The sequence below is a fragment of the Chenopodium quinoa genome, unplaced genomic scaffold, assembly GCF_001683475.1.
Source record: "Chenopodium quinoa cultivar QQ74 unplaced genomic scaffold, ASM168347v1, whole genome shotgun sequence".
Taxonomy (NCBI): Eukaryota; Viridiplantae; Streptophyta; class Magnoliopsida; order Caryophyllales; family Amaranthaceae; genus Chenopodium; species Chenopodium quinoa.
In genome coordinates, this window is record NW_018744718.1 from 737,103 (window position 1) to 755,573 (window position 18,471).

At 35.0% G+C, this 18,471-nt stretch overlaps 2 protein-coding genes across 3 annotated transcripts; one reads left to right on the forward strand and one right to left on the reverse strand.

The window, feature by feature from the left end:
- Positions 1-1,925: 1,925 nt before the first annotated feature.
- LOC110703226 (PX domain-containing protein EREX-like) lies at positions 1,926-10,710 on the forward strand. 2 transcript variants are annotated; one of them, XM_021880993.1, is made up of 10 exons: positions 1,926-2,364; positions 3,488-3,598; positions 4,209-4,310; positions 4,496-4,582; positions 6,799-6,907; positions 7,081-7,748; positions 8,442-8,606; positions 8,698-8,940; positions 9,347-9,562; positions 10,306-10,710. In XM_021880993.1, exons 1-10 carry the CDS (start codon positions 2,194-2,196, stop codon positions 10,522-10,524), a joined length of 2,091 nt encoding a protein of 696 aa, XP_021736685.1. In that variant the 5' UTR covers positions 1,926-2,193; the 3' UTR covers positions 10,525-10,710. The 2 variants fall into 2 exon arrangements, with proteins under 2 accessions (XP_021736685.1, XP_021736687.1); XM_021880995.1 differs by having other exon boundaries at positions 1,927-2,364; positions 4,212-4,310.
- A 278-nt stretch (positions 10,711-10,988) lies between these two features.
- Positions 10,989-16,640, reverse strand: LOC110703227 (signal recognition particle 54 kDa protein 2). The gene is made up of 9 exons (XM_021880996.1): positions 16,242-16,640; positions 15,279-15,378; positions 14,984-15,137; positions 14,504-14,654; positions 14,245-14,393; positions 13,693-13,793; positions 13,431-13,588; positions 12,760-12,874; positions 10,989-11,764 (listed from the first exon to the last, which is right to left on the reverse strand). Exons 1-9 carry the CDS (start codon positions 16,470-16,472, stop codon positions 11,424-11,426), a joined length of 1,500 nt encoding a protein of 499 aa, XP_021736688.1. The 5' UTR covers positions 16,473-16,640; the 3' UTR covers positions 10,989-11,423.
- Positions 16,641-18,471: the final 1,831 nt, after the last annotated feature.

Consider the following 18,471-nt stretch of genomic DNA (forward strand, 5'->3'; position numbering starts at 1 on the left):
TGTTATATGGAATACTTGTTAGTGTTTGGGTAATAAAACGACTAAAAAAAGCTAGTATAGCGTATAAATGTTCATGAAGCAATTTGACTATTAAGTATAACATTGATTGCTTTTGTTAGTCTTGTTACTCTTTCCGTTCTTTAAAGATTTTTTCAATTGCATTTTTGATTAGCAATATATACTTCGTATAAATGTTTAAGGTTTGACCAATGAATTAGAAGAATTAAAAAATGCAATTGGAAAGCCTTTAAAAAATGTATACCTCGAATATAATAAACTTCACTATTACTAGAGCTCTACCAAATTCAAATTTTGCTCATAAGCTCCACTATTAGAAAAATTAATTAGTTGGATGCTCCACTTGGGACATTGGTTGCATGCTGTGCAACAACTAGGAGATGGAAAAATCTGTGTCAAAAAACAAATGGAAAAATGCATACTAATGTGATATCGTATTGCATTGTGTCGGTATGAAATTTCAAAATATATCAATGTTCAAATAATTTGGAAAAAGATATTAGGTGAGTACAATCACGGCTAAAAATAAAAAAAAAAACTTTATAAACTGAACTCTTAAATTGTTGAGTTCACTCCAAATAAATATGGATTAAATCATAATTCATTTTCAATGCAATATTCATGACCAATGCAACGTTTAACCGTCCTTATGACCTTATGTAACATAAGTTCACTTTTTTGTTTAAAAAAGTGATCCGATTCCGAAAATTATAACACGACCCAACCCATTTGACAAGTATTTAATCTCTTCGTTTTTAAATACTTACTCCATCTCCAATATTGTACTAATCTATAAATTGTAACTATTGAAAATTAAATCTATTCATTGAAGCGATTTCAACAAGTAACAACTATTTAAAAAAGAGAGAGTTGGGTAAACCCAATGTACAACAAATGCCAAAATCTACAAAGTAGCAAACAGTCCAAACATGATTTGTTAAACGTCGCCCGCAAATCTCCACATAAAGCCCACAAATATTTTTACTTTGACTCTTTTGCCCTTTTTCTAATTTTTACCGAAATCGTAATTCACTCTCACGAAGAATGTGGAGCTGGAGTGGATCGCCGAGGGACACCGAAGAGCCGTCATCGTCGCCGAAAAACGAGATAATCCGGGGAAAAAATTACGAAAAGTAGGGGTGGCGTCTGGTCAGGACGCCGCCACCATGGCTGTGGCGTCAGGGCCAGACGCCGCCACCATGGCTGTGGCGTCCTGGCCAGACGCCACCCCTACTTTTTGTAATTTTTTTTTTTTTTGTAATTTGTTATTTTTTTATTTCTTTTATTTCTTTTTTTTTTGTAATTTTATTTAAACTTTTTGTAATTTTTTTTAAACTTATTTAAAGTTTTTGTTTTTTTTAATTAAACATTAACACAAAAAATTCTGATTTAAAAAAAAAATATATACATTAGAAATAAAAACATTAACACATAAAACAAAAATATTAAACATTAACAAAAGAATTCTGATTTTCCAAAAATAAAAATATTAGACAAAAAAAAAAAAAAAAAAAAAAAAAAAAAAAAAAGTGGTAGGGCGCCTGGCCAAGACGCCCAGCCCCTGGTGGTGGCGTCTGCTCCGGCCGCCGGAACCAAGGGGCTGGCGTCTGACCTGGACGCCCAGCCACGGCGGTGGCGCCTCTGGAAAACGCCACAACCGTGGCTAGGCGTCCAGGTCAGACGCCAGCCCCTTGGTTCCGGCGACCGGAGCAGACGCCACCACCAGGGGCTGGGCGTCCTGGCCAACCGCCCCACCTCTTCTGGTTTTTTTAAAAAAAAAATTTAAAAAAAACCCTGCCACCGTGAGCCGTCCTTCCCTCCGCCGCTGTGGCCGCCAAGTCCTTGCCTTGCCGCCTCAACATTGCCGTATTTCCGGGTGATTAGAGTGTGGGTATGGGTTAGATTTTTTTATTTTAGGTTTAGGGCAATAAGGTAAATTCAATATAGATTTGTGGCTTTATGTGGAGATTTGCGGGCGATGTTTAGCAATCCACTTCTCGATACCGACCACCTTGACACCTTGTGAAGTTGTGATAAACTACTTCCCCAAATTTCCAAAAACTGCAAATTTTCTCCTCAACTACAAAAATGGCAGTAAATAACCCATTATCACCCCTGAAAAATTGAAACTTAGAAAGAGAGATATATTATAAAACTAGTATGAATGCTTAAGGGATGGATTTTACACTGTTGGATTTCGGAATTTCTGATCATCTTATATATGAAAGATTAACTCGTGAATTTGAAGATTCTTCACCAATCGTCCAAGTACAATCTACCTTTCGTCATGATGGTTCTTCCCCTTTGCCTTTGGGCATGGATTGGAGCTCCCCTCCTCAAAAATGGGTATGAATTTTTCTTTATAATTTCCCCAATTTTAATTTTTATAATTTCTGGGGTTGGGAATGCTTTTTTCTTTATAATTTCCCCAATTTTAATTTTTATAATTTCTGGGGTTGGGATATTTAATTGATTATTAATTGGGATTTTGGATTTTGTAAGCTTGCTAGTACAATTTTAGTGGGTTTTTGATTTCTGGGATTGGGTATTTTTGGGTTTTGTAAGCTTGCTAGTACAATTTTAGTGGGTTTTTGATTTCTGGGATTGGGTATTTTTGGGTTTTGTAAGCTTGCTAGTACAATTTTAGTAGGTACTCGTATTTGATTTCTGGGTTTCAGTGATTTTTTACCCCCCTTTTTTATAATATAATTGCATGATTTTAGTCAATTTGATGTTGGAAATTTGATTTTCTGTGAATGATGATGATGGCTATGAAGCTCATGACTCTTGAAATATACTGCAAGTTGGAAAGTGTATAAGGAATGTGACATAATGTGGGGGGTGAATTGGTTATAATTGAATACTATGTAATTGTATTGAATGATGTTGATCAAGGTAAAGGATTTGATGAATTAAAGTGGCCCTCTTTTCGCATTAGCGATTGTTTTTATAGATGACAGGAGAGACTGGTTAAATTAGAGAATTAGCAATGTGCTAAAAGTGCTTAAAAGAGAGAAGGGGATAGTGATTCATAGCAGGCAAAAGATTATGAAACGCTATGTAGTATGTACCTGTTAAGTAGCTATCAGTTCTGCTGAACCAAATCAAAAATTTTTTGGAATGAGAAATGCCTAGAGTTGGTACACATGGGAAAATAGAATGCTCTGAGAACTATCTTGATTTGAAATTTTGGAATGGGAATGTTAAGAGTTAAGACAAGTGCTCGATATGGATATTATATGTCATTTTAAAATGAGAATGTTAAGTGAACAATTACTAGAAATTACAAAATTATAAAGGTATCACAAAGTGGATTGTTATTTTATTTAATCAACTAAATTGATAGCAAGTAAACTATAGAAGAAATTCTTTTCTGGTTAATAGAAAATATTCATTTATTAAAGGAAAGATTAATGCATTGATATTTCAAGTAAAGATGAGTTTTTGAAATTATTTGATTTGTCTGCAGGATGGACGTCACACTGTTTGGCCTCATGATCCTCCCACTGGATGGAGTTATTGCATCACTATTCCTTCTTGGACAACTCTGTCGGATCCAAGAGGCTCTGGTCCAGTTGTGGTAAGAGTTACCTATTTTTTTAACATGATTTGCCACTTCAACTTTTTATGAAAAAAGAAAGGCAATAGCCCATTTGTATGTGATGTTTGTGTCATGTTGTAATTGCATGAAATCCATCCCAGTCAAAACAACAGCTTTAATTCCATAAATTAGTAGACCATAAAAACTTTCTTTTATCTTCCGTTACATATTTGCTAATTCATTGTATTCACCATTGCAATCAGACAATTTCATCAGATATCATGGATTTGTTTTCTATGAGGTTTCACTTGTTATTTAATTCATAAATGTCTTTGATCAATTTTTTTTTTGTTTTCCTGGGAAGTCATAGGAAGGCCTGACAGATGGAAGTAAAATTGTATGAAGCGTGTACCCCTTTCCTTATGATTTAACTTATGTATATTTTTGAAACATGTAATTTTCCTTCTGAAGATGGATTAAAGACCTTTGAGATTGTAGTATATGAAATCACTACAGTTTATTTTTGAATAGTATTTCCAGCTTACACAGCTTCCTGCCCCCCCCCCCCCCCCGTCTTTTCAATTGGGTTACATTCATAGTTTCTACTTGTTTTGGCTGTTGGGTACTCTATTCTCACTGCTATAAGCAGCAGTATTACAGGGTCCAAGTTGGCATACAGACACCAGAAGCAATCACGAGCACTCGAGGAATATTGCGTAGATTTAGTGATTTTTTGAAGTTGTTTTCAGAGGTTAGCCCTTTTTAATTTTTGTAAATTTTTTTTATCAGGGTGCTTTTTTCTATATATACCCTGTAATTGTTGGTGGTGCAATATTCTTAGAAAGCTCATGCATAGAATATCTAAGAGATCTTTTGCTAATTTACTACTGCTTGGCTGCTTGCAGTTATTATTAATATAGCTCAATTTTTTTGCAGCTCCAAAAGCTATTTCCCAAGAAATCTCTGCCTGCTCCTCCTCCGAGGAAGCTGATGGGAGCTCAAAGCAGGAGTTTGATTGAAGAGGTGAGAATAATGCTCCTTTTGATGAATTCTGAAAAGCTTCGAATTTTTAATTATCTATAATGAACTTATTCACTAAGCTCTCCAATTACCAAATGGTACTTGCTAAAAGATCTAATTGAAAGAGTCTCAATTTTGCTTTTTTAATTATAGGGAACCGGACTAGCTGGTGATGCTCTTCCTTTTATTATGTTTAAGTGTCTCTTCTAGTAGTGTGTGTGGTGATTAAGGGATTTTTTGCTGTCTAAAGTGCAGCTGTGGGTTCTGATTGTCTTTAGTAGTGAAATTTCTCATCTAGGTTTTTGATGATCCACCAAAATATCCCCAACCTTTAAAAAGTTATTTCTCTTCTGGTTTTGAATTTTGATTTATAATGATTGTGACCGATCTTTATTATGCCTCTATCTGTATCACGGGTTACCTGGGGTACAAGAGGAGAGGAAAAGATACATACTAAGTACGAAGTATATATTATGGTGATCTGATTCTATATGCACTTTGTGAACCCTACCTTTGGACTCAAATATTTAACAAAATTAATATTTAGTTGTTTGTTATTCGACTTCTTTATTAAGAATAGGTTATGGGTTAGGAGATATCTTTGTGCTCGAGTAGCTATGGAAATTTTTGATCCATATCTTTATACCATTTGGACTTGTGATTTTAATTGCCACCTCCAGTCTGCAAAATGACTTTCATTAGGTCTGTTCTTTTTGTCAGTTTCCTGTTGTAGCCTAGGTGTGTGAATTGGATGGGTTGGATTGGGCCTTGCCAATCCTAAATCTAGTCCAAAATGATTTTAGTCAGATAGAAGCTGCCTTTATATCCATTTTTAAGGGGAATTTCTATCCAAAAATTTGAAGAGTCTTGTTTCAATAAGTGTGCATTGATCCAAATCCATTCCTATCTGATCTTAATTTCGGGTTTACATAGTAATTATGTCTTTCAAACCCAATAATCATTTAATGAATTTAACCCATTATTAGATTGTCATGGATGCACGAGACTTCGAGAAATAGATTATTAATTAGTTCATGCAGCCAACCTACCCTTTGACTATAAGTCTTTGGTTTTGTTATAGTAAACCCTTAAATACGTTTGAAAATTAGAAACTTTAGAGAAAAAAAAAAAATACCAATTAAATCACATATCACAGAAATAAGACAGTTTTCTCATAAGAACTTTTAATGCAATTGATAGTGCATGTCCCTTGTGGTCAACCTAAGATAAATTCAGAGAGACAATAGGCATATAACGGGTTTGAAAAAAATATTTACTGAGAAATACAGAGAAGCATAAGATTCGAGAAAGAGAGAGAAAATGAAATATGAGAGGGAGAGATAAAAAGAGATTGCATATACTGGAAGTGTTGCTATGAATGGGGGATGGTAGTCCTCAATTAATGAAGGATATGAAATGGAAAGGGAAAAGGAAAAGTTTTTTATTCTGGTGGATATTATATTCAGATTATATATACTGGTTACTTTCTTTGTGCTCCAAGAATTGTAATATTGGTCCAGTTAAAAAATATGTTCTGAAATAGGATTTTCTACAGAGTATGCAAGCTGTTTATATCAAGTACAATCGATGTTATTGGGGGAAAATGTTACAGCAATAGTAGATTTTGTAATGCAGCTGAGTATTTGGTGAGCTTTGTCAAATGAGTTACGAGCTTCTAAATTGAATCATTTATTTATTGGATCGAGCTTGAATTGTCAAAGCTCACTTGTGCTGAGGTTTTATCCAATCATGCTCTAGTAGCTTGCAAGTTGTTTCCTCTCATTAGCACAGCCTTACTTGAGCCTGTTAATCCTTATCTAAAGTATTAAGCAGAAAAGAGGGCAAGATGGCTGGGTAGTACCAACTTTGTGCATCGTGTATTATTTAAGTTGCAATGTCTTAACATAGTTTAGTAACACCAGGGCTTTCGTATAAGTCAATGTAATCCCAAATCCAATTAATCCTGTCTAACAGTTGAATGAACTTTTAGGTATTTGATCTTGTGCTCCAGAAGAGTAGCTTCTATAGGCTTACCTAATTTTGTCAAGTTCTGTTAAAGTGGTTACATCTTCATGCCTAGACCACTATGATCTTCTCAATGATATGCACTTATATCTTGTCGGATTCAGACTTTGTAATAATTTCTAAAAACTTACATGGAAAGTTGAAAACATTATAAATTGATGTGCTAGTAATTTGCAACTGTCTCTGTCACACAGAGAAGAAGTTCTTTGGAAGGTTGGATGGATAAGCTATTATTAAATATTGATGTGTCAAGGAGTGCACCTGTGGCAATATTTCTGGAGTTGGAAGCTGCTGCCAGGTCATGTAAGTATTTTCCTGATAAGCTTAATATCTTTGGTTGTTTTTGTCTTGTATTCTTTTATTAATCAGCTTTTCTGAAAGCTCGGGAGTTGGAATCACCTTAGCAATGTCTCCATCTGACAACAGTTTAAGTTGAATGAAGTGATTTGATTTATATTTTATTCAAATTATATCAGCATTCAATGATTCATCTGCTGATGGAGTCTCATCAGTCGCCGAGTATCAGCCAAATTCTAAGGTCTCCATGACTGGCAGTGTTTCATCAGTCGCATCAGACTACGGTGATAGCACTAGTTATAATAAATCGGACATTGAAACACCTGGGCATGGAGGTCATGCTGGGGTTAATGAGGAAAAGTCTGCATCAGATATTGATTTAACTGGTGGAGCAGAAACTGCTGGTGCTAGCGTCAAATATAACAGGGCTAATAGTGATAGGAAGGATAAATCTTATGAAGATACCTTTGGAAATGCATCTCGTGATGAGTATGGAAATGAGATTCTATCTGAAGGAGAGGACAAGGTGATGGGCCATTTGACCAGTTTTATGTCAACCGACAGTACTGGAAGTGATCTAACCTCTTTAAAAGCTAGTGACTGGGGAACATCAAGATTTCACGATGAAGGTGGACCCAACTCCCCTGTGGGAGCTGATGGTCCAATAGATGATGATCTACAATCTCCTAGCAATTTATTGGTGGCTCTTCCATCAGATCAACGCCATAAAATCAGTAGGGTTTTCGTTACCATGCAAAGACGGCTGGCTACTGCTAAAGCAGATATGGAGGACCTAGTTGCTAGGCTGAATCAAGAGCTTGCAGTGAGACAATACCTTACAACAAGGGTACCTTTCTGTATCCAGATTAATCTTGTTTATCCTGTCTGTATTTGTTTAAGTATGCTGCATACAGCACCAAAGGGTGGTTCTTGCTCTTGTTCTTGATACTTTTGATGGTGGTGGTAGTTGCCCCATCACATTGTAATATTGCCCTCCTAGATCTGTTTTTACTCTAGAATTTGCTGGTTTCCACATCCTACTCTTTGCCTTCCTTCTAGCTTTGGCCTGAGTGCTAAGTGCTTTATTGTAGATTTATTGATTGTCTTGTTGTTTGTATATGAGTAGTCCTAGCTTGAATTGGCAGGATAGTCGTTTTCGACATTGTTTCTACCTGATACGATGGAGCCACTATATTATGATGTTTGTTCTTCATAATAAAGTCTTGTTGTTTATTTATCTCATGTAACCAAGACGTTAGAAAAGTCTTATGTGATCTTGAAGCTTGTATGCTATTCAAATTCCCAGTTATCTGTAGAAGGCAAGGTTCTATCAATGCAGTTGAAGAATTATAAATCAATTTCTGGAAATTGTACCAAAATTGCACTCAATGTTAAAAGCACAAAATCATAGGGCTGCCAATGAAAACTCCCCTTTTTTAGTTTAATGACCTGTCCCATCCCATGAACCTTCCATGCATTATGCCAAGTACTGTTTTTAATCATTGGCATATGAAATTGTAACTTTATATGCTCTTCCCAGCTCACAGATTTGGAAGTGGATCTAGAAACTACTAAAGAGAGTACGAAAGACAATATTCAACAAGCCTTTTCAGCTGAAAAGGAGAAGTATACTCAAATGCAATGGGATATGGAGGAACTTCGGAAGAAATGTCTAGAAATGGAAATGAAATTGAAAGCTGAACAGGTTTTAAATTGTACACTTATTGTAAGCAATTCTTTATCCATCCTAGAATGGTTTATGGTTCTTCTAATGACATCATGATGTTATGTTTCAGGATGAAAAGATGTGTTTGGCCTCAGAAAATTCAGCTATTATCCAGGAGAATGAACTGCTGAAACAGAGATTAGACGTGGCTAGGGATCAACTTGAAAGCTCACAGAAACATCATGATGAGTCTGAAACAAAATCAAAAACAGATTTGAAAGTTCTTGTTAAAGAGGTTAAGTCCCTTCGAAGTTCACAATCAGATTTGAAGGAGGAGCTGAGCAACTTAACAAAAGAAAAGCTAGAATTGGAGGTAATTTTTCATTCCAAGCCTAGTATTCCTTTTATTTTAAATGATTGATTGATTGGTATTTAGATGATTGCTCCAAGTTGGTTCCATTTCTATGAATCATATCTCCATTAATCATGTATTCTTCATTTGGGCATTCCGCTATCATCTATTTGAATTGTTTAATTATGCTTTCATGCCAAACTTATTAACTTCTCTTATTTCATCTATTTTCTTTTCTAGATGGGTTAAAAGACATTAATAAGTGAAATTCAACCATGGACTCTTAGTTCTCCATCAGGATCTTTTCAACTAAAATGTGCTAACCAGTCGTGCAAACTATTTCTTTTCTGATAGACTTTTATGTACTACGTGTTAATTTTTTGGTGTGCTCAGTGTTCTAACTTATTCTAGTATTATCTGATATCAGAGAGATCTCCAAAACGAGAAGCAAAAAAGTGTATATGCTAGTTCTGTTAATGAGAAGTTGCTGCATGAATGTTCAATTCTCCAAAAACGGCTTGAAGAATCCAGTGTAAACTTCCTGGTTGAAGAGGAAGACAAATTAGTTCTGGATACTTCACCATCAGATGCTATCGATCTTCTTACCACGTCTGATAATCGAATTGGTCTTCTTCTGGCTGAGGTACAATGCCTTTTCATGTTTACTTCATTTTCCGTGTTATCTTAATTAAGGTGATCGTTAACACCACCTTCCCTAGGGAACCATTGCTAATCTGCAAAAAATCATAAGCATGCATGGATTTGTTTAGCTTAGAGCAGTAGGATAAATTGTTGCTTTAATCGCTATTGGAAGAACCTATGGTGGTTGTGATATAATTTAAAGTCCCAAAATGCGTGTGCTGAGTTTTTTCCAAGTGATGATTATAATTTATTAGTGGATTGGAAGCCCCAGCACTTCAGAACAGATGAAAATTTATATATATACCCGGGTGCAAGATGCACCAAGGTTTTTTTTTTTTTTTTTTTTTTTTTTTTTTTTTTTTTTTGCTAATTTGATGATTCAAACCATCCTTTAATATAATCATCAAATTAAGCAAAAGATACCTTGGGTGCACCATGCTCCGTAAACCCGGGTGTATGTAACAACTTAACTAGTAAAATGAAAAGACCCTGTTCGCAAAAACAATCAAATTTTTCAGAAGTGGAATTTATTTCATGATAGTATAAACTAATGCAGTACGTGCTACTCCATATTTTGTATGGTTGTATATCCTCGTGTTATGTGCCAGTGAGCTAATATCTGGATTCTCTACTGTAAATCTGTAACCCTATACTTTTCCCTTTGCCTTCTATTGTCTCTACCTTCTAAGCCTTGTGCTATTGTATTTAGTGCCTTCATCTCAACATGAATCATAATTGTGACAGGCACAGCTGCTTGCACAAGATGTTGAATATTCAGCCGACAGATCAAATAGTACAACAGTAGATGAGCTACGAAAAATGGTTACAGAGCTCTTCGTTGATAATGCTACAAGAAGGAAACAAATAAATTCTCTAATCCACTGTGCTCTTAAGACACTTGACTTGTCAGATGAAGGTAAAGAGGTGCCCTCAAAACAAACGGTCTTGGGAAAGTTCTTGTGAAAGTTAGACAAGACAATTATTGTACAGATAAATTACATGTAAGACTTTATTAACTGAATGATCTTATGTTAGGAATAAAAGATTGAGCTTGTGCCCTTGATATAAAGATTGAGCTTTTCTTCGGTAAACTGGCTCAATTTTCATTCTCTTATATTATAATATTTTTGAGAGGATATCTGATGCTCATTTCATCTTCAATGGCCACACTTTCCAGTGAACTTCATAGATTTTTTTTTTTTCTTTGAAAGAAGTGGACTTCATAGATTGTCTAGTCATTAAACAAATAAAATCCGACTAATATGGGCGGTATGGTTAGTGTCTATTCACTTGTTTTGGAGCACCTTTGTGTTGGAAATCTACTTCTTCACAAATTTCGCAACAATCTTTCATACTCGATACTCATTACAAAATGACTTTTCAGAGGCATATAAGAATGAATTCAAGCTGAATGTAATACGTAAATATTCAAACAAAAGAACCTGTTCCTCTACTGTCCTTGAATAAAAAACACAGTATCACCTTTGAGGCTTTGACAGTTGAAATGACAAACTGATTTAAATGTGAGCGGAGATTACCATTCAAATTCATAAAGTGGGTATAAGCCTGGAGAAATTACAGAGATATGAACTACTAAGAATTTTAAAGTATGTAACAGCTTGACTTAGCTAAAATAACTGAGTTCACAGTAAAAATAAAAATTTAAAAAGAAACCTATCACTGTACTTTTTCGAGATCAAACAGCAGGCATCTTCAATCTGAGTCTCAAATTCTGCCACGAGATTCAATTGCAATTCTGGCAAGAGATGGCTGGAAAGGCGTGCTGAACTTTAGTAGGCTGGGAGGCCATATAGCAAAACATTTCATGCCAGCAGAAACTAATTTAGAGTTAACAGCAATTTTTACTTATCTCCTCCCCCGCCAAACATACTCATCATGTCTTTAGCAGAACCCATATTACCCATTTGTTTCATCAAGGTCTGCAAACCACCCATACCCCCTATCTGCTTCAACATCTGTGGAGGAAGAACCTTGCTCATATGTTGTGCGTTCATGTTACGTGACAAGGCACTCATTTCTCCCTTCTTTGGAATCTTAAGTCCCTTCATCTTGCTCCAGATCTTTGCAAGGCGTTTGTACTCCTCCAACATATCCATAACTTCTCTAACATGGCGGCCAGCTCCACGAGCAATCCGCATTATTCGCGAGTCAGTCATAAGTTTTGGGTTTGAACTATCCAACTCTGCAGCAATATGGTCAAATCAAAACAAAATCAATGTTTAAGGACTACCCAGAGAAAAAAGTGACATATTACAATGATATATCAACTACTTTCATATTATTATGACATATTTTTTAAAAAATCCCAGATTCAGAAACAAATTAATAGCTTTAAATTTGGTTCTACTGAGGGAGAATATAGCAGACGCAGCCAATACATGAAATTAATGATAATGATAAAACAATGCTCCCCCCCCCCCCCCCCCAAAAAAAAAAAAAAAAACAAAAAAAAAGGGGAAAAAAAATGACACCACCAGAATTCATCCTCCCCATAATTATATTAGGCACAGTAAAACAACATAATGACTATAAGTGTAGATAGAATATACACTACTCTACTATAATTATATTAGGCACACTAAAACAGCATAATGACTAAGTGTACATAGAATATACACCACTCTACAATAGAGGATTTTTAATCATCAATAACTTTCACATTGTTTAACCAGGGATGTTCTTGAAACCTGTGCTGCTGTGCAACATGATTGAATGGCATACATTCCTCCTGTTAATATAGACTTACCAACATAGCCTAGTTTTTACTTAATATTTTGAATATAGCAGCTGAAAATCAATACTCACAATAATAAATGTTAATGCACCAATTAAGGATGCATACTTCAAAATCCACCAATACGCCTTATTCTCAAAGGGTTTTTTCAGAACTTGTTTACAATGATTTGGTACTGCTGCACAGTGGCACACAACCATAGCGAGCATAAGGTTCAGTAAAATAGATGTCTCTGTTTTTCAATCATGATGTTATTAAAGAAATGCTCCAATCATATCAGTTAAGATATGTTATTGCCCTTTTATGGCTCTTGTTGCAACAAAACAAAAAAAAAAAAAAAAAAAAAAAAAAAAGGTCTTGCTAATTTAAGCCAAAAAGTAAATACTTTAATGCATTGTCACTTGTTCTCCCAAACAGAATACATTCAAGGAATCAAAACTTACCATCATCTGTCATTGAATCCATCATGGTCATATAACGCTTGATCTTTGCCTGGCTCTCCTTTTCTTGACCTTGGGGCATCAACTCAGCACTGAATCCAGGAAGCATTGAGAAAACCTAGGGTGAAAATAGTATTAGTAACACAAACGTTCCCTGGCAAATAAAAAGCAATGAGAGAACCCTGAATTTCAGAGTAACCATCTTCCCTGGCAAGAATTAACTAAACAGCACCTGTCCTGGTGGACAATTGAATAATTGATCATGAGTAGAGGGAACGAAAGAAAGAGGAAGTTAAGCCAGATACATGGCATTGATAGGAGTCTAATATGCTGTTGCTTTTAAGAGTAGAAAGCCCGAATAGCTAGGTATCTGGCATGCCACAGCGGACCAGAACATTGCAGAACTTGAATATGTAGCAACTAAATTGCAAAAGGCAAGAAGTCAGAGAATATGGGATGTTTAGACAATACCAAGACATGTCATATGAGGTAAAAAGTGTGTGAGATAAAGGATTACAGGAAAGAAAACGATTGTATTGATTAAGAGAAAGCGGCAAATAACTTAAGGTACTCGTAAAGTCGTAAATTGCCAAAATTTATCAACATTTTCAAATTACAGAGGCAATGAAGCAAAACCTGGAGTTTCTGATGAAAGTGACGCAGCTATAGCATACCTGACTAATAGGTCCCATCTTCATGATATTCTGGAACTGCTCGTACATGATTCTGAGGGTGAAATTCCCCTCAGATAGCTTCTGCAAAAGTTCAGGCTGCTGATCCATGGGAACCACTTCATGAATCTTATCCATGAACCCTGACCAATCACCCATACCTAAAGGAAGAAACAGTACAACCATTCAGAATATCAGAGATGTACAGCCCATCAGGCAGAATAATGAAAAAAACAGAGTGCCAAATACGAGAACAGGTATATACCCAAAAGTCGGCTAACAAATGGCTTGACATCAAATACCTCGAACTCATCCATGTGCTCTCCAGTTCCAATAAATATCACAGGGCTCTTGGTTGCAGCCACACTGCACAGTATTTTTACAAAGCACTTGGGAGTTACACATAAGAACTTAAAAAAAGAAAGGAAGTCTAAAGCACTTTGAGAAACACTAGTTTTAAACAAAGAAATTATTTACAGTGCATAGATATATTACGAAAAGTTATTCATAAAATAGTTTTAAAGCCCACACTTCTTAGATCCATTATCATTCTTTTCCCTCTGTCAATGGTAGTGAGCAAGTCTTTCATAGAAGACAAAACTTTCATCGCAGACCAATTCTTTTATCTCCCCCAACAATTTAATTAAGCCACTGGTATATATAAGCTTCTCTTGATTATCAATCTTCCTATAAAATTTAAATCTTTGCTATTAGACTTAATTGTGTGTGAGCGAGCGTGCATGCATGTGTATTGAGAAGGGGGAGGATAGTTACTAGGAAAAATAATTAATCAATTTGTAAGGACCATAGTACTTACGCACTAAGAGCACCACCTCCCTTTGCATGACCATCCATTTTAGTAATAATCACGGCACCAACAGCAACACTTTGCTTGAAAGCTTGAGCTTGATCAAATGCAGCTTGACCAATACTACTATCCATAACAAATATGACAAGATCTGGTTTCTGCAAGGAAAGAAATTGAAAGGCTCATTAACTGCATGTCCTCTACTCAAAGAAGAATAGATAGAAAGTTGTTAACACAACAGAAGAAGATATAGTGTTAAATATAATACTGTTGCTTCAGCAACTTGACGCATTTCTTCAAAAAGAGAAGCCTCTTGTTTGTGGCGTCCACTGGTATCAACAATAATGAGATCACAGGATTCCTTTTTAAATCTTTCTACACCTTCAACAGCAATCTTCACTGGATCTGACTCCATGTAACTGTTTAAATAGTAGGCAATTATAAATATAAATATAATCAATAGTCGTCTACACAGATAGATCTAAGTATCTAACTATCAACTCAAGAAATATACAGAATACAATCGCTTCTTCTCCAGAAATAAATCTCCATTTCAACCAGCTTGCTGTCATAATAGCCAGTCCAAGGTATCTAAAAAGCTGCTCTATTCAGTGACTATGCCACAAGTACACTTCAGAATCATCTAAATAGGGGTATTTAAAATACTCCAAATGCATTTCAAAACAAATTACAATTAAATTCTAAAACTAAAGTACACGGAGAACTTCATAGTCAAGAGGTAGAGTACCTTCCATAGAAGGGAATCTTAGCTTTGGTAGCATTTTGCTTCAACTGATCAAAAGCACCAGCTCTAAAAGTATCAGCACAAACCAGAGCTGGTTTCCAACCCTTTTTTTGATGATAATATGCATATTTTGTACAGGTGGTTGTCTTTCCCGATCCTGAATATTAGAGCATGCAGCAATATTATACATGAAAAGCAGGGACGACTTTGTGTAAAAACATCATTTTAGAAAGAAGAGTAAAAAATAGTACTCCAACAACGAAGTGTAGAGCACATTACACCTCAACATTCAACTTACCTTGTAGACCAACAAACATGATGACACTAGGTTTTCCTTTCTTCGGAGCATAAGCTGGCTTCCCAGGATCCAAAATTTTGCAGAGCTCATTAAAAACAGCCTAAATTGCAGATTATCTGATTAGCAAAACACCAAATAATTTCACTTTACAACAAGATAAAAGTACAAAAGAACACCTGCAAAACATTGCGTTGTCTAAGCAAGCTGACAGGTCACACTATTTCTAAGGTCGTAGCATATTAACCTCATAACATTACAAATTCCTTTAGCTCATCATTCATTTTTTTTTTTAACAATTCACCTCATATACAACCATGCATATTGTGCCGAAACAACTAGTCCAATACAATCTCCAACCCTCTAGTTTTCTATCATTTCAAAGTGTAACCCCATCTAAGCATCATTCGATATCATCTATCACTACTAAAGCTAACCTTCAAATCAATTCACATTGCTTCACGAATTGCGAATAGGCAAGAAACCTACTCCGTAATTTGCAACTCACTTGAATTATTTCATCTCTCACTCCAATGACTTCAACCCTCTATCTCTCACCAGTTTCAAAGCATTTCCCTATCTTAAAATATTTTGCTCCTACCTCTCTAGTTACCGAAAACCTCTAAATCCACATACATAGATGTGAATTCGCAACTCGGCGAGTAACTATATCAAGTTCAATCATGTCAATACAACTTCATTTTCTATCTAATACCAAATTATCAACATTAAAGATCAAACAATCTGCCAAATTACAACAATTTCTTATTCAAAATTACAACAACCAATACCACAAATTCCAGAAGCCAGTTTCCAAAAAAAAAAAAAAACCTAATTCAATTCATGCAAACCTAGTAAAATCCGAACAATTCTAATTCACACTAGTATCTCAAACTCAGTAAAAGTCCTCAAAAATAGCAATTATACAATCAAAATCGAAAATTTGTAAACACGATGAAAAAATACCTGTTGAATAATTTTACGCTTGTTATGACCAGCAGCAAGATCATCAAGATTAACAATCTTCTTAATATTAGTGGTCATATCTCTAACAAGCTTGAATTGAACATCGGATTGCAAAAGAGCACGAGTTATTTCATTGAGACATTCATTCAGAACTTTCTCGTCGATGATTGTCGCATTGCTCATCTGCTGGAGAGCACGGGATATGGTCCCCCCTAATTGTGCTAACACCATGTTTGCAGAATTTGATTAGAAACCCTAGAAATTGAAATTGAAATTGGGCGTGATTGAACCGAACTAAAGAACCCTAGAAATCGTGAAGTTTGATGGAAGATGATTGTGTGAATTTGCGAGGGGAGTGTCCGTAGAATTGAAGAGAGAGAAAAGGGAAATGGGATTATAATTTATAATTATAGGAATTGGGTTTTATGAGGAAAAAAAATAAAAATACAAGTTTATCATCTTGGTAAATGCCGTATGGAGTAGTAGAAAAAATATCTACGGTGAAGTTAGTGTTTCATCACAAAGACACGAATAGTACAAAATTTTAACCATTTATCTTTTAGTTTGCCATTCGATAAGACATTTTTTCCTATTGAGTAAGAAAAGCTAGGTTAGCCCCTTTGATTGAGGAGACATAAAGCATTCTTTTAGATGATAATGGAGAAGAAAGGCGCAAAATTATCAAAGAACTAAAGTAAAGTTTCATGGTGGTATCCTTCTTTGCCATGTAGTATGTCGTCATATTCGTAACCCTACAACAATGGTGAACGGTGTGAGAAATCAAGAGTGTTCAAAGCTAATTCCGTGTCACAAATGATGTTGTTGATCTCCGATGAGATTTGATACGTCCTCATAATGACATTTATGACTACAAGATTATCGTCTTCTATAATCAGATTACGAATGCCAAGAAGTTAGCTCCTTTTAAACCTTCTCTTAGGTTCATTGCTTACGCTTCGAGAATTGAAGTGTTCGGATGGAGAGCCTTTGCCCCTGCAAGAATAAGGTTCTCATTATGATCTCTAATTACAAAACCAAAAGGAGCTACTTTCGTTTATTCTTGAACCTTCAAAGTTTAACTTGTGAAAATTTCTTAGAGGGGGGACCAAGCTATTTGAGTTGTATTTTGACAACTAAAATTTGCTCCAGACTTTGAAGATCTTGATCTATAAGGGATTATGGGTTGTTTTCATCGCTTATTTTAATATTTTGACCGTTGAACCATTCATTTGATAAAACATCTATGCTTGCTTGCACCCATTTGCAAGAGGAAATAAATATATGGAGTAATTTTTTTTAATAACCCAAGTAAAGAGATTCATACATGGTAATGTTATACTTATCGACTTCTCGTTGTGTCTTAATCAACCTATTTAATTTGATATCCAATTATTTCAGAAATAATCAGATGTGATATATTACAACAAAGTTTGGTCAAATCTAAAAATATCAAACACAACCAAGCATTGATAAAGTTGATCAACATCAACACTTTATCCATCCATACCTTGTATGATACTTGTGCATGATTCATATCATTATTATACTTGTGATTATATTATGTACTCCCTCTTTATAATCCATGAAATTTTTTTGTGAAAAAAAAAAGGTCAAAATAAATGTGAAGAACCTAAAGGATTAGATGGAGTGATATATTGATTAAATGGATTAGTCACAATGTTTATTAGTTCTTAATATAGTTAGTGCAAAATTGTCTAATCGACACCTTTTTCTGGTTGGAATTCCTTAAACAATTTGCAGACCTACAACCATTTTAGATTCAATCTTGTAGCCTTGTAGGTACTTTTAGACTATGTGCATTTAACGTGATTTTATTTAATTTGATTTTTTTCTAATACGGTCTAATTTTAGATTTAACCAAATTTTAACCTAATATGAACACTAATTTGTAAGATAAAAATTATCAATGAGATGTCATTAGTTTGGTATTTATATGTACTCTCCAAATATGATATTTTCATAAATTTTGCAACTACGAAAATAAATATATTCAACGATAATTAAACGGAAATAACAAAACATGATCTAGTTTGATTTGATTATTTCTTAGTAAAATTGATATCAACATAAATAAGTTGAACCGGATATAGCCCTAATGGCCTGCTCCTGGGTGTGTGTATGTATTTTTAACTTGTGGACTGCCATGTTTTGTTGATCATCGTACTTGAATTATACAATTGATCGACGCTCTTGGTAAACTCTTCAATGA

What these genes read in the sequence shown, in the direction of transcription:
- LOC110703226 (XM_021880993.1), top strand. Translation starts at nt 2,194, where the DNA reads ATGGATTTTACACTGTTGGATTTCGGAATTTCTGATCATCTTATATAT. An exon ending in TTTTGAAGTTGTTTTCAGAG is followed by an intron (nt 4,311 to 4,495) that starts GTTAGCCCTTTT and finishes ATTTTTTTGCAG; the next exon opens with CTCCAAAAGCTATTTCCCAA. An exon ending in GGAAGCTGCTGCCAGGTCAT is followed by an intron (nt 6,908 to 7,080) that starts GTAAGTATTTTC and finishes AAATTATATCAG; the next exon opens with CATTCAATGATTCATCTGCT.
- LOC110703227 (XM_021880996.1), bottom strand. Translation starts at nt 16,472, where the DNA reads ATGGTGTTAGCACAATTAGGGGGGACCATATCCCGTGCTCTCCAGCAG. An exon ending in CATGTTTGTTGGTCTACAAG is followed by an intron (nt 15,138 to 15,278) that starts GTAAGTTGAATG and finishes TCTAATATTCAG; the next exon opens with GATCGGGAAAGACAACCACC. An exon ending in AGATGGGACCTATTAGTCAG is followed by an intron (nt 12,875 to 13,430) that starts GTATGCTATAGC and finishes TTTTCACCCTAG; the next exon opens with GTTTTCTCAATGCTTCCTGG.